The following is a 16,256-nucleotide window of genomic DNA, read 5'->3' as shown; positions in this document are numbered from 1 at the left end:
CACCAAAAATAAACCATTTTATTCTGATATATTGAACACTGGAAAAGGTCAGAGCTATGCTGGGCTAACTGAACAATTTGAATTGCTGGCTTTCCTAGTACGGTTCTCTATGTGATCCTCTTCTCATTCTTTTCTCTCTCTGGCTTGTCTTTCCTTCCGTTTTGCATTTTAGCTAATGATTACTGTGGATAAAAAAAAATTTGCATTTGAAAATTATATAATGTGGAAAGAAAAAGTCGTATTTTTAACTTGACAAAGTTATAGCTCCTAATTAAACACAGCTTATAGCAGTAAGTCAATCTAGCACAAAGACTCCCAAACCTATCCTGTGGGACCCCCAGCCAGTCAGGTTGTCAAGATATCCACAATGGATATGCATGAGATAAAATTTGCAGGCTATGGAGGCAGTGCATGCAAATCTACCTCAGTAGAGGTAGATTTGCATGCACTGGCTGAGGGGTCTCCAAGAAAGGTTTGGGAACCACTGACATAGCACATTCACATAAGAGATTTTCAGTAGGAATATATTCAAAATGCGAATATAGTGTGAGATTTTTTAAAATTAATTTATTATAGGACAAGAGATAAAAATACAGGTGAAAAACATGCTGATAATGCTAATGCTAAAACTTAACTACACTTTTGGAGGTATAGTAAAATATTTGCTTTAACTTAGCAAGGCTAATGCAGTCTCAAATGGGGCTCCTGATCCCCACTTCCACTCCCCCCCCCCCCCCCCCAAGTCAAAAACAAGGGATCCATGGGCCCTGATTTCTCCCCTACCTGAAGATGGACCACCCCTGAAGACAGGCATCCCCAAGGATGGGGCCCCTTCCAAGGCAAGTCCTCTCCCAAAGATACCCTCTCCCCCTGAGGACCGTCCGCTCCTGTAAAGAACTGTGTGCCCCCCCACTCTCCAGCATCCCTGCCAAGACACCCTCCCTATACCTTCTGGAGATTTATAAGAAGATTGAGGAAAGAGAGAGTTCTGTACCCTCCTGTATCGTTGATCTTGAAAATGGCACCGGCTGACTTCACGTGGGGCTATGCTCTATGATCCGTTTTAATGCAACTCAAGTGAGTAGACTTCTATTAGCTATTCTATTTGAAAAATTCACAAAATTAGTGTGACATATAGCCAACTAAGAGGCCTATGCAATTAATTTTAATATGCAGGGAGGCCTCAATGTGAACATTAAAGGGGACTGAAAGAGGCTAGCACGTACATGCAAATGAAGAAGCATCATGTGCAAATGAGGGGCTACCAAGCTCATATTAAATGGCTTGATATGCCAATCTCCATGCTATTTAAATGTGAGCTTGCTAAATGCATGCTATTTATACCCACTAGATCCTGGTGTTAATTTACTATCACGGCCATCTCATGTACAGAGTATTAGCTAAATAGCATAATCATGCTAAACTGAGCATGCTTTTGAAAGGGCCCAGCTAACTGCAAAAGGGGACCATTAAAAAGAAGCCCATGGTCAGGAAAGAACACTAAGCAACTTTACCCACAATTCTTGGGGCATGAATCTGTATTTCCATACTTCTCCTTGCCTAAGAAAAATGCACACAACAGACTTTTGGAGCTGAATTTTCAAAATATGTTTTTATATGCATAAATAGAATTTTAAACATTGCCAGGGGGATTTTATGCATGAAAGCAAATTTCTCACATTTTTTTTACATGCACTAGAAAAAGACATTTGGCATGATTTAGGCTGCTAGGGAGCCTGCCCGCCAAGCTCTGCCCTGAAGGCCGTATGACTCAGCAAGGCCTGCCCCATAAGAACTGCCTTCACGGCTCGGTACCTCTTCAAATGAGTCACCTTGTCTCTTTGCTTTGGCCAGCCTTGCACACATACTTGTTCCTGTGTGGCCTTTTTGCCTAGCTGTGCTTCATGTGGTCTTAGAGGCCTTCTTACCTTGCTTTTTCCGGGTTCTCAGTATAGCCTGTTTAGGCCTACTTGTCTGGATCCATCTTGTCCCTGCTTATGTGTTTGTTTCCCTAGTTCCTGTCTGGGTCTCCCTGTGGCCCTCCTTGTCTGTTGCCAGTCTTGCCTTATCTTGTATTTAACTATCTTGCCATCGGTTCCTGCTTGCCTGTATTCTGTGTCATGTCCTGTCTAGGCTTTCCAGTATCCTCTTCTCTGTGTGTCTCCCAGTGGTCCCCCCTACCCCCTGCTGGTCTCCCAGTGGCCCCCCTGTTCCTGCCTAGGTCTCCCAGCAGCTTAGCTTTTCTGTGCTTTGTTCCTGTGTTTTTTCTAGATCTCTCAGTGGCCTAACTGTTTCTATGATCCTGACTTGTTTGGGCTTTGGTGAGGTTGGCCCAGCCTGGCTGGCAAAACAGCTAGGACCCTGCCGACAGCAGGCATATGTACTTTATGCTAGGACAAGGGTTAGGCTTCATCTGTACCAGCCTCTTCCTCCACAGGTTGAGCACGTGGGTTCTGAAGCAGACAGAACTTAGACAAGGGACCTGTAGAGAGAGATTAGGTAGTGTCAGTGAGCAGGCCAAGGCCAGGACAGGTGGAGATCTGGTAACATCAGAATCCAGGCAGTGGTCAAATCTGAGAGGCAGTCCGAGAGGAAGGAAAAACCAGCCAAGGAGCAGGAACGAGGCAACACACACTGCAGGCAAAGCATGGCAGAGAGCCTGTTGCTGAGGCACTGGCTGGTTGCAAAGGACTTCCTTATATACCTAGCCAGAATGTGATGTCAGCCAGCGCTTGGCTGCCACATCTATAAGAGTGGCAGTAGGGAAACAAGAAATTGAATATACAGCCCTAGGAGGCAGTAGATGCAGGATGAGCTTCAGAAGCACTTGGAGGTAAGGGGTGTTATAGTACCCCCTCCTCTAAGCCCCCTCTCCATGCCTTTGTGTTTGAGAGAAGAGGCGGTGGAATTCTCTGGGGAGCTTGATGATTTTTGGTAGGTTCCCAGGTATTCTCTTCTAGACCTTTTCTAAGAGGTTAGATAAGGTTTTCCACGTTTCCTTTTGGTGTCCAGGATTTCTTGAACTTCATATCCTTATCCAAATCCATTGGTATGGGGGTTGGAATGGGTCCAGTGAAGTGAGGGGCAAACATTGCTAAGGTGTCTTTGGGCGGAGATCCTCAGTGCTCAGCCAGATCTTATCCCCTGGTTTAAACTGGGGTGTGGGCGGCGCTTTTATCAACCTCGACTGGAGCTATAGACGTTTTGAACTATGTTCTCTTTTATATCATCAGACACTGCCTGTGTCTCAAGGACAGATCAAGAGTAGGCTCTGCCATGAGGAGGTATCGTGTCAGGAAGGAGATCAATGGCACTATCATAGGTCCGGTGAAGCGGTGACACTTTTGCTCGTGTCCATCTCATATGTCATATAGGCTTGTGGGAGCTCTGGTGATAGTGGGAGCATGGACCAAGCAAGGATCAGCGGTGGGGATATTGATTGTAAGCACTTCTGGGCACACCTTAGTCCTCACTAACGGATTTTGTCTGCTAACCAGTCAACACTCAGGTTATTCTCCTTGAGCCATGGCTGCCCCAAAATAATGGGGTTAATGGACTTTGGCAGGATTAGGAAGGAGATTTCTGTCAGCTTTAAGGTTCCCAGATGGAGGGTCATGGGGGCTTTGGCCATCTGTAGCTTTCTCAGTAGTGGCAGGCCCGGTATGACCGGGTGTGCATACCATGCACAAGAGAGGCTGCTGGCAAAGTTCAACCTTCTGGCCTGTGTGAAGGATGTGTGTGTGAGAAGGAGCCTGTGGGATGAGGCGTGTGTGAGAGTGAGAAGGATCGTGTGTGTTTAAGCTCTGCAAGAGACTGAAAGGCTCCTGAAGCAGTTCATGCACACAAGAATTCCCATGCTTGCCCAGTACATTTTTACTGAACTTTGAGAGATGGTGCCATTGGATGAGGTCACCCACACAATGGTTAAGTCATGCCTACCTGTCAATGGAGAAATATTTTGTGCACACTTTAACACATATACTAAATAGGAAGATGGTGATTTACATGAACTGGTGTAACTTTAGGTGCATATGCCATGAGCAGGACCTGGCATTAAATCCACTAAAACTTCTGTCCTGTGCCAGACTTTAGCCTACGCAGGATGTTTAAAAATCACCCTCCCTCTTAGAAAGAATTGTTGCAGATTAGATGACGAGGGGTTTCCATTTCCTCAGTTCACAGTACAGAAACATAAATAGACTTTACCTATTTGTTCTTCAGACTTGTAGAAACCTTCTTCGCTCAGACTTCACCCGCCTCAGGATCAGGCGGCGCACTTTCAGTGTCTCCTCCAGCATCAGCTGGTGCCTCAGGTAAGGGGGTTTCAACTTGGGGAGCTGCATCCGGCGTCTCAGAAGGCAATTCTGCTAGGTCAGGAACTGCATCTACTAAATCAGAAGTTGGTTCCTTGGTCTCCAAAACCTGTTCCTTGTCTTCTGCTTCGACAGGTTGTGGCTCGGTCTTAGCTGCCACAAAAAAATGAGAGAGGAGAAAATAGTTCACAAAGAAAAAGCCAAAGCTATGGGAAAACAAGTAGGAAGATGTGGCTACTCAGTTTCTAGTAAACTTGTTATGTTAATTGATGGCTTAATTGTATTCTTATACATTCTTGACCAAAATAAATTATTGCTCTTAGATTACTCAGTTTTATCATATTTTCCTTTACCTATGACTAGCAGGGCTTTCTGAATATCCACTTTCAATCAGGACGTAAGATCATTACCAAACCCCATCCTTTGAATATCACCACCAATCATGGGGATAATTTTCAAACTTCCTGTACTGGTGAAACTCTGCATACTTTTTAATTCATGGTCTTTGCACCGCTTATTGGAATGCACACTTTCACTTTTAAAATCATCACAGGTATAAAGCATGCACCGACACCTGTACCTGCTTTTTGCGTGGGTAGGATTACACATTGGAAAGATAAGTTTTCAAACAACGCTGAGCAGCCACATAAACATGCATATATGGCTGCAAGGAGATCTTATGGTAACATTTTATAACTTGTGCATATCACAAAATACACGCGTATTTAGTTTGCAACATACACATGTATGTATGCTTACACGCAAATACATGCAAAGCATTGAAAGCATGAACGTTTCCTACCAGTTTTTTTTTTTTTTTTTTTTTAATTCTTTATTTATCATCTTTTAAACAATATACAAATAAACATTTGTATTAGAAATCTCAGAGAAATTTTAGGAAATAAAGGTGAAAATAATAACAATTTTCCAACATATAATAGAAATAACATAGTATCATATCAAGTCTCTTAATACTTAGGAAATATTGGAGAGAAAGGAAATATACAAGGAGTACACACGACATCTATCACAAATTTATGCCCAACTCCACACCTAATTTTCTATTGTCCCAAGATTCTCATCCTCCTCGGGTGGTCTCCTGCCAGATAAGAAAGCTCTCAGTTGATCTGGTAAAAAGAAGATATATGTGTTCCTGGCCAGCTTGATAATGCACTTGCAGGGGTACCTCAATTTGAAGCTAGCCCCCAGTGCTATAGTCTCAGGTCTCATCAATAGGAAATCTTTTCTACGCTGCTGAGTAGATTTTGCCAAATCCGGGTATACACGGATGAGTCCACCGCAGAATAATGTGGAAATATTTTTAAAGTAATTTCTCATTATTTTTGAGACATCACTTTCTTCAAAAAAAGAAACAAAAAGAACTGCACGGTCTATTATTTCTATATTTGAATTCTCGAGGTAATCGGTCAGATTTTGAAAGCCTGACCCTTGTTGTGGGACCGTTAAGGGAGTGCTAGTTCTTTTCGGAAGAAAAAATATTTTTTTTACAGGTGGTATCTCTTGATGGGGAATCTTCAAAACTTCCGAAATATATTTCTTAAACGATAGCAGAGGGATTTCGCCCATTATGATCGGAAAATTCAAGAATCTCAAATTTAAATGTCTCACATGATTCTCAATAGACTCTAGCCTTCTCAATGTAGACATCCTTTCTGATATAATAGAGGCATTAGTGTTCTGGAGGCTTTTTATATCTTCAGTTATTTGTTTAATAGAGCTACCTTGTTCAACAAATTTCTGCTGTGTATCTCGTTCTAGCAAACCGAATTTGGTTGAAATATTTTCAAGTTGCAGGGCTTGATTATCTAGTTTAACCAGCATCCCATTCATGAGATCCCAGATGTTATCGAGGGTTATTTTTGCCGGCTTTACAAATTGCTGGGTGAGAGATTTTCTTACCCCGGTTCCTGCTCCTTCGTCTGACTCCCCTGTTGTCCTGGAGGTAGACGCCGCCATCTCCCCCTCACTTCCTGGCGTCTCAGCCACGCGAGACTGCAGGACTCCTCCGGGGTCACCAGCCTTCAAGGCGCTCTCTGGGCCACCCCGCTGAAATATCTTCACCTCTTGGGTATGTATTTCAGCGCCTCCATCGCCTTCCAGGGGCAAAGCTCGAGCCGGCGTTTTGGGATCCGGGGGGGTTAGTGAAAGTTCCCCGGGAGAATATGGCTCTCCTCTCGCCACAACTCCAATGGGGCTAACCTCCTCCACTTCTGGTGCGGCCGCGGCGAAGTCTGTTATTAGCCGTTGTCCGATTGCAAGGTCTGGGTCGGGTGGAAATACCCGGACCTTGCCCTTCCTTTTGTGAGGCATTCCGGAAAGAAATATCGCTAAAAAAGCTTAAAGTTGGCAATAAGAAAACGGAGCTCGCGGCTATGCTCCCGCTCAGGGCGCCATCTTGTTTTCTCTGTTTCCTACCAGTTTTAAAAATACATACATGTATATTTTACACATGAAAAAACACGAAGTTATACTTGCTCACCTAAAGCCTGATTTAAAACATGCATGCATAATTCATATTACAAGTTTTCCAGTTCCTCCAGATCTTCCTGGTCCTTCAGCCTGATCTCTTTCCAGTCCACCCAGACCTCCCACCCACCCAATAGCAGTAAACAAAGATATAGCAAAAACGCTTACCTTGTAATAGGTTTATCCCAGGACAGCAGGATGTAGTCCTCACATATGGGTGACGTCACTGACTGAGCCCTATTGCGGAAAACTTTCTGTCAAAGTTTCTAGAAACTTTTGACTGGCCCTGTGAGGCCACTGACCATGCCCAGCATGCCATGATATTTTCTGCCACAGGGGTCTCTCTTCAGTCTCATATGTAGCAATAAGCTTTAGCAAAAAGTAAAACAAAAACGTATCAGACCCAACTCCGCGGGATGGCGGGTTTCGTGAGGACTATATCCTGCTGTCCTGGGATAACACCTATTACAAGGTAAGCAATTTTGCTTTATCCCAGGACAAGCAGGATGCTAGTCCTCACATATGGGTGATTAGCAAGCTAGAGGCTGAGTCATTTTGTAGTGAAGCAACACTGAAGTATTGTTGGTGAAAATGAGGCAGCCGAAGATTACAGCAGATTGGATGTGGAAGGAGTTGGGATTAAACTGGAAACAAAGTTCTTTAAGACAGATTGTCCATAGGCTGAATCTTGTCGTCTTTCTTTGTCTAAACAGTAATGAGCTGCAAAGGTGTGAAGAGAACTCCATGTTGCTGCTTTACATATGTCAAGAATTGGCACTGAACGATAGTGTGCTACTGAGGTTGACATTGCTCTTACTGAATGCGCCTTTACTTGCCCTTGGAGAGGAAGGCCTGCTTTTTCATAGCAGAACTGTATGCAATCTGCCAGCCAATTGGATAGAGTATGTTTACCTGCTGCTTTTCCCGGTTTGTTTGGATCATAAGATACAAAAAGTTGAGTGGATTTCCTGTGGACTGCAGTACGGTCCAAGTAAAAGGCTAGAGCACACTTACAGTCCAAGGTGTGTAAGGCCCGTTCTCCTTGGTGAGAATGAGGCCTTGGAAAGAATGTGGGCAAAATTATAGCTTGGTTCAAGTGGAATTCCGTAACTACCTTGGGAAAGAGTTTTGGATGTGTCCGGAGAATCACTGTCATGTAGGAATTTTGTATAGGGTGAGTACGTGACAAGTGCTTGTAACTCACTAACCCTTCTAGCCGATGTAATGGCTATAAGGAAGATAGTCTTCCATGTGAAAAATTTAAGATCACAGGAATTCATGGGTTCAAAAGGAGAACGCATGAGTCTTGTTAAAACCAAATTCAGGTCCCATTCTGTGACATGTGGCTGAATTGGTGGTTTAAGGTGAATTAAACCTCTCAAATCTACTGACAAAAGGATGTATAGATATTGGTGCATCTCCCATCTTGTTATGGTAAGCTGAGATTGCACTTTAATATACACTTACAGATGCCTGGAGACCAGAATCTGAAAGATGGCATAAGTAGTCTAAGCGAGAAGTTGTGGGGCAGGAGAAAGGGTCAATGCTCTTTTGCATGCACCACAAAGTAAACCTTTTCTCCTTTTGAACCCATATTTCTAAGAAAGTTAAAGAGGGGTTTAGCAAATTGATGATGCTAAAAAGGTTAAAACCATTTCTTTCAAGACAAAACTTTAGAACAACACTCCAAGCTTTACTATTAACCGGACTTGATTACTGCAACTCCACAATGCTAGGACTTCCAAAAGCGACACTATGCCCGTTACAGGTCCTTCAAAATACTGCGGCTCGCATTCTTTCAAATACTAGTAAAAAGGACCATATCACTCCAATTTTAAAGGACTTACATTGGTTGCCAGTAGAAAGTAGAACAACTTATAAAACTTTATGCATTATTCATAAAATATTATATAGTGATATGTCTGCTTGGCTAAATTCTACTATAAAATTACATGTTCCTCAACGCAAACTAAGGTCTGCCAATAAAGCCCTCTTGACAGTTCCAATAGTAAGATCTGCACATTTAAGTGAAGTCAGGGCACGTGCAATTTCTATTGCTGGGCCGTCACTCTGGAACAAATTACCTCAAGAGCTACGACTGCAGGATAACTTGAAGAGATTTAGGAAAGATCTTAAAACATGGCTTTTTAGACAAACATTTGAAATGGTCACTGAAGTGTAATCCAGGCCTTTTATATGACTATTTTTTGCTTTTAGTTTGTTCTTATCTTTTTAACATTAATTTTAGCTCTATTTAGTTTTTGATTGAATTTTTATTTCTTTCGATTTTAAGATATATTGTTATTTTCTTTTTCCTTTATCATGTTCTTAAAATGTGATTTCTGTAAACTGTAGAGATAGAACTTGTTTCTGTGCAACGGTATAAAAAAAATTGTACAAATAAAAATAAATAAATAGTTCTTTCGTGTTGAAGGTTTATGTGAAGCTATAAGCACTTGAGAGACATTAGTTGAAAGACTGAGTGGTTGTAAGATCAAGCTTTCAACATCCATGCTGTCAGGGATAAGGATTGAAGGTTGGGATGGCGCAACCGACCCTGATCTTGAGTTATGAGAGTGGGAGCTACACCCGGGCGAATTGGTTCTCTGATTGAGAGGTCTAGAAGTGTGGGAAACCATACTTGTCGAGGCCAATACGGGGCTATGAGTATCATGGACTCCTTGTCCTGTTGTAGCTTCACTAGAGTTTTGATTATTAGCGGTATCAGAGGATAGGCGTACAGAAGGCCTGAGTTCCAAGGGCGAGCAAAGGCGTCTTTGGCTAGTTGGTGATTCTGTCTGAATAGAGTGCAGAATGTGTCCACTTTGTGATTCAGGCGTGACGCAAAGAAATCTATTGTTGGTTGTCCCCAACGTTGAAATATCCTGGTCGCTACTAAGGGATCCAGGGACCATTCGTGTGGTTGGAACTGGCGACTGAGTCGATCCGCCACTACGTTGTGAATGCCTGCCAGTTAAGTGGCCCGGAGAAACATTGAGTGTGTCAGGGCCCAGTCCCAAATCTGTGCAGCTTCTTGACAAAGGAGATACGAGCCCGTACTTCCCTGTTTGTTGATGTACCACATGGCTATTGTGTTGTCCGTTTGGATCAGAACAGCCTTGCGTGAAAGGCAATCCTTGAATGCATGCAGAGCAACGTATAGCTTGAAGTTCCAGGAAATTGATTTGAAATGTTGCTTCAAGTTTTGTCCAAGTACCCTGGGTTTGGAGATTGTCTATATGAGCCCCCCAACCTAAGGTGGATGAATCTGTAGTTAAAGTTATCTGTGGGACTGGTTACTGGAATGGAAGTCCTTGGTGCAAATTGTCCCTGTTTGCCCACCAAATTAGAGATGAACGGAGCTGGTGGGTTATTTGAATTGGAGAGGACAGTGGCTGAATGGCTTGCATCCAGTGTGATCTTAAAGTCCATTGGGTTACTCTCATGGCTAACCTTGCCATAGGAGTGACATGAACTGTGGATGCCATATGGCCCAGTAAGGTTAGAAACTGATGAGCTGTTGCTTGTTTCTTTGAGTTCATCGAATTCGCCAGTAGGGAAAGTGTGTCTGCCCGATCCCCGGGTAGAAAAGCTTTTGAAAGTATGGTATTCAATTCTGCTCCTATGAATTGAAGCAGGTGAGACGGAATGAGATGGGACTTTTGATAATTGATGAGAAAGCCCATGGAGTGAAGTAGCGTAATTGTTCGACTGAGGGAAGCTAGAGCTCCTTGTTGAGATTGACTTCTGATGAGCCAGTCGTCTAAATAGGGAAAGACATGGACACTTTCCTTGTGCAAGTGTGCTGCTATTACTGCCAGACATTTGGTGAATACTCTGGGAGCAGAGGCAAGTCCGAATGGTATTATTCTGTACTGGAAGTGTTGATGACCCACCATGAAACGCAGATACTTGCGATGAGGCGGGAATATTGGAATGTGAGCGTAAGCGTCTTGTAGATCCAGAGAACAAAGCCAATCGCCTGTTTGAAGAAGTGGAAGCATGGTGTCTAGAGAAACCATTCTGAACCTTTCTTTCTTCAGAAATTTGTTGAGATTTCTAAGGTCTAGGATGGGTCATAGGCCTCCGGTTTTCTTTGGAATGAGGAAATAGCGGGAATAGAATCTTCTGCCCTGCTGAGTCTGGGGTACCGGTTCTACAGCCCTGGCTCTCAGAAGGGTGGATAATTCTACTTGCAATTGGATTATGTGATTTTCGCTTAGAGGAAGAGGTCTCTGAGGAGAATCACTTGGAATTGAGAGGAAATTGAGTTGGTAACCTTGAGATATTATTGCAAGTACCCATTGGTCTGTTATTTGTAGAAGGAGGATACTCGAAGAAAGCAAAGAGGTAGGCGATCTATGATAGCCGTCAAGGAAAACACAAGAATAGATGCCTTTAATCTTTTCCAAATTTTATTAAAACAGAGACGTATTCATAAGTATTCCTGAGTCGGGCAACTTATGAATACGTCTGTTTTAATAAAATTTGGAAAAGATTAAAGGCATCTATTCTTGTGTTTTCCTTGAAGGAGGATACTCGGCCTCCTACCGGAAGATCTGGCTGAGGATTGAAGAGATGGCCTTTGTTTCTGGGAAAAACCTCAAAAGCCTGCAGCCGGTCCCGTCTGCGGTGGAGGTTGAGGCCTAGTCGCCCTAGGTTGTCTGGGCTGAGCTCTTTGCTGTGGTCTAGTAGATCTGCACTGGCATCGGCGAAGGCGCCGGAATCGACATCTGTTCTTTTAAGGCCTGGAGCACCGCTTGACAGATGAAATCAGACAATTCCTGCGGAACAGCCGGTGCAGGCAGAGCAGCTGTACGCGGTGGCAGTGTAGATGTCGATGGAACCTCCATAGAGCCCTGTGGAGGTTCGGTTAGTGGTGCGTCTTCATGGGGTGAAGGCCCCAGTGTCGAAGGTACCGGTGTTTCCTGAGCTCTTGGCCGTTTCGCGGTCAGTTCCTCCGGGGAAAGAAGTGCCGCAGGCGTTGATGTGTGTCGATGTCAATGACGGTGCTTTGAGCGGTGTTCCATCGCTGACTTCGATGCTATCAATGACGTCGGTGATGGATGGCCTCCCAACCCTTCCGGACGATGTTTTTTCAAAATTATTCTTTGAGACTCCGGTCGGAGAGGATTTAGTCGAGGTAGAAGGAGATGGTAAAAGTTGTAGATGGAATAGATGCTCCATCTTCTCTTGGCGGGCTTTTCGTCCATTCGGAGTCATTTCTGCACATTTAGTGCAGGTTGTGACATGTTTTCCCCCCAGAGAACACACTCAAGGTGTGATTTTTCAATTTCTTTAAATTTAGTTACATTTTTTTAGAGTTCTAAGGCTCTGGATGATTTAGTTAACACCTTTGCTACAGCAAGCTGAAAAAAAAAAAAAAAAGCTCAGTGCGGTTTTATTTTCCCAGGTTTTTCACTCAGCAGGTAGAGGTAAGGCAGGGGTTGGCAGCTCTAAAAGCCTTGTTCCCGGAGAGCCATATATCTCTGGAGGAGCATTAACCAGTGGATCGGTTCCTCCCCTCGGCGCCCCGAGTTTCCTCGGGTGCTGCAGCATTCCCAGAGCTCCGGAAGGCTGCGAGTCGGCAGGGTATTTTAAGTTCTTCTTTTGTCTTTCCTACCGCGCTTTTGGAAACCCCCCCGGGATGCCACGAGGGCTATCGTGCTCAGCATGTGGGGAGGCGGAGTTGCGCCTTTCGCGGGACGGGGTTTGCGCCCGCTGCCTCTCCGGGGGGGGAGGGCTCGTCTGGGGGTGATTTTGGGCCCATTTTGCCACACGGCGCGGAACGGCGATAGTCGCCAGCGCGCGCAGAAACAGTGGCCATTTTGTCGGAGCCCTGCCTGCCGACTGGGGGAGAGGATTCTTCGATTGCTCCTCCCAGTCTGAGTCCCGTTCAACCGCGTGATCTGGGGCCTGCCCCCTTGGGGAGGCGGGTCCTCCCCCCTACTCCTCCCTCCTCACCTATCGGATCCCTTAAAAGGCCAGTCAGTTTTTTCTTCAAAATTTATTTTACTTATGCATAAGCCTTTTTTGGAGGCAGAAGCTCATCAGCTGGATGATCAGATTGTGAGGCGGGACACGTCTCTGGGTGCCCTTTCGGCTCCTGGGGGGGCGCTCCGGATCCTGCTCCCTTGGGATCTTTTCTGGATCCTCTCCTCCAAAACCTAGGTGGGGGTGTTGATGAGTCTGCTCCCATAGAGGGGGACGACCCCCAGGTTTCTCGGCTGTTTTGCCCGGAGGAGTTGGATCCCTTGATCCCCTATGTCCTGGAGGAACTGGAAGTGGAGGCACCAGTCCCCAGTTTGGAGCCAGTTAAAGGGAAACCAGTACTCTTGGGGCTGCGTGCCCTGCCCCAAACTTTTCCTTTCCACCCAATGCTTATGCAGTTGGTCACTCGGGAGTGGGAATCTTCGGATGCGACCCTGTGGGTGGGACAGGCGATGGACAAGCTCTACCCTTTACCCGAGGAAGCCTTGGATATCCTCAGGATTCCCAAAGTGGACGCATCGGTTACTGCGGTCACCAAGAGGACCACCATTCTTGTTACATGAGCGACGGCTAAGGACTTAGAGGATAGGCGGCTAGAAGTCCTACTCAAGCGCATTTTTGAGGTGTCAGCGCTCTGTGTTAGAGCGGCGGTCTGCAGTAGCCTCATGCAACAAGCGACCCTCGGGTGAGTCCAGCAAATGCTCACATCACAGGTGTTGCCACCAGAGGAAGCAGATCAGGCGAATAGGATGGAGTCCGCGGTAGCTTACACAGTGGATGCATTATATGATCTGTTGCGGGCATCTTCCCGCAACATGGCCACTGCAATTTCGGCTAGACGGCTTCTCTGGTGCCGGAACTGGTCCGTGGACGTTTCTTCCAAAACTCAGTTGGGCAATCTTCCTTTTAAGGGTAAATTGTTGTTTGGTGAGGAGCTTGATGCCCTTAAGTCTCTTGGGGAGAATAAGGTGTATAAATTGCCAGAAGACAAGCCTAAGTCTTCCAGGCCCTTTGGGGTAGCGCGTTACCGTTTCAGAGGACAGTGCAGATTTCGGCAGTCACGGCCGCCTGCCTTTCCCGCCTGACAACAGACTCAGAGGGCTCAGTCTTGGGTACTTCCTTTCGTGGTCGGAGGCCATTTCGGGAGGGAGGCTCTCAGGGGGCCACCGGAGGTAAGCAGTCCCAATGAAGGTATCCCAACCCTCTCCCCGGTTCCAATGGTGGGAGGTTGTCTCTCCCTGTTTCGAGGAGTGGGTCAGGATCACGTAGGACCAGTGGGTACTCAATATTGTCGCCCACGGTTATGAGTTGGATTTTGCCTGCCCGTTAAGGGATCTTTTTCTGATTTCTTCGCCGGCTCTCTGGCCAAGCAAGAGGTAGTCGGGCAAACCCTAAGTCGCTTAAAATCCCTGGGAGCTATTGTTCCGGTCCCTCCAGAGGAGCGCAGGGCCGGCAGGTACTCCATCTATTTCGTAGTCCCGAAGGAGGGGTCCTTCCGGCCAATATTGGATCTCAAGGCAGTCAACCGAGCACTTCGGGTTCCCCGATTTCGCATGGAGACTCTACGGTCGGTCATTGCGGCCGTCCACTCAGGAGAATGTTTGGCCTCTTTGGACCTGACCGAGGCGTATCTTCACATCGAGATACGCGAGCGCCATCAGCGGTTTCTCCGGTTCATGGTCCTGGGGGAGCATTATCAGTTCCAAGCTCTTCCGTTCAGCTTAGCGACAGCGCCTCGGGTCTTCACCAAGGTAATAGTAGTCATAGCAGCAGCCCTCCGGTGGGAGGAGATCTTGGTTCACCCATACCTGAACGATTGGCTCATCCGGGCCAAGTCTGAGAACCTCTGTCGGGAAGCAGTGAGCAAGGTTCTACTCCAGCTCCAATCCCTTGGTTGGGGGGTCAACTTTGCCAAGAGCTAGTTGGTACCATCTCAGGTTCTCAACTTCCTGGGAGCATGCTTAGATACCTCGGTAGGCAAGGTCTTCCTCACTCAGGAAAGGAGGCTCAAGTTAGTGGCGCAGATCCATCGGCTCTGGTCCTTACCCCTGCCCATAGTATGGGATTATTTGCAGGTACTTGGTTCCATGGCATCTATTCTGAAGGTGGTTCCCTGGGCATGGGTGCATATGAGACCATTACAACGCGCATTGCTTTCTCGGCGGGATCCGAAATCTGAGGAGTTTCGCCTGCCTTTGCCACTGATGGAACCAGCCAGGTCCAGTCTCGATTGGTGGTTGATTCCAGCCCACTTGTTACAGGGGATGGAACTGGAAGAGCCACAGTGGGTAATAGTCACGATGGATGCCAGCCTCACTGGTTGGGGAGTAGTTTGCCAGTCACAATCGATTGGAAACCAGGGCGGTACGCCTGGCGATATGTGTTTTTCTCCCTCTGGTAGCTCAGTGTGCGGTGTGAGTCTTGTCGGACAACGTGACGACAGTAGCCTACATCAACTGCCAAGGGGGAACCAGGAGCCGGTCGGTGGCCTGGGAGGCCGAAAGGCTCATGACGTGGGCAGAGCGACATCTGGTCCGGTTGGCGGCCTCGCACATAGCCAGGGTGGACAATGTGCAGGCAGACTCTCTCAGCCGCCAGCATCTAGATTCCGGCGAACGGGAACTGTCTGACGCAGTTTTCCAACTGATCACTCATCGTTGGGGGGTTCCACACCTCGACCTGATGGCAACTCGGACAAATGCAAAGGTGCCCCGGTTTTTCAGTCGGAGAGACGACGGGTCGGAAGGAGTGGATGCTCTTGTCCTTCCGTGGCCTTGCGGCGTACTGCTGTATGTGTTTCTGCCTTGGCCACTAGTGGGCAAGATCGTGCGTCTGTTGGAGAATCTGTCATTCTGGTAGCCCCAGAGTGGCCTTGAAGGCCGTGGGTTTGCGGATCTGATCTCGTTGGCCATCGATGGTCTGGTGCGTCTCACCCACCTTCTGAATCTTCGACAAGGTCCAGTATTTTTAGATCAAGTGGATCGCTTTTGTCTTGTGGCCTGGCTTATGAGAGGCGGCATTCGGTTATTTCTACCCTCTTGCAAGCACGGAAATCGTCCACGTCGTTGGCCTATATTCGTGTTTGGAGAGTTTTCGACTCTTGCTGCCAAGGTTTGAACATCCCCCCGCGTCTGGCTTCGGTGGCACACATCCTATCCTTCCTGCAGGAGGGACTGAAGAAAGGCCTAGCTTGCAGTTCTCTCCGGGTGCAGGTCGCGGCACTGAGTTGCCTGCGGGGCAAGATTGATGGCTTTTTGCTGGCAGTTCATCCGGATGTGTCCCTTTTTTTGAAGGGGGCCAAGCATTTGTGCCCGCCGGTATGACAAATTTGTCCTGCATGGAGCTTGAATTTAGTTCTTAAGAGGCTTATGTGGTCTTCCTTTTGAGCCCATCCGGCGGGCTACGTTGAAGGATTGGACACTCAAGACTTTTTTTTTGGTAGCCATTACCTCCGCACTGCAAATT

At 46.4% G+C, this 16,256-nt stretch overlaps 1 protein-coding gene across 1 annotated transcript in view; it reads right to left on the bottom strand.

Moving 5' to 3' along the window:
- Nucleotides 1-16,256, bottom strand: part of RSPH1 (radial spoke head component 1) — an 82,262-nt gene continuing 66,006 nt past the window's right edge. The window contains exons 8-9 of the mRNA XM_029578959.1: nt 4,207-4,466; nt 1-182 (exon numbers count right to left, since the gene is read on the bottom strand). Coding sequence (XP_029434819.1) covers nt 4,243-4,466 — 224 coding nt within the window. The 3' untranslated portion in view covers nt 1-182; nt 4,207-4,242. The remainder of the gene's footprint in view (nt 183-4,206; nt 4,467-16,256) is intronic.

Source organism: Rhinatrema bivittatum, chromosome 15 (genome assembly GCF_901001135.1).
Source record: "Rhinatrema bivittatum chromosome 15, aRhiBiv1.1, whole genome shotgun sequence".
NCBI classification, from domain to species: domain Eukaryota; kingdom Metazoa; phylum Chordata; class Amphibia; order Gymnophiona; family Rhinatrematidae; genus Rhinatrema; species Rhinatrema bivittatum.
This window is presented reverse-complemented; position numbering and strand designations above follow the sequence as displayed.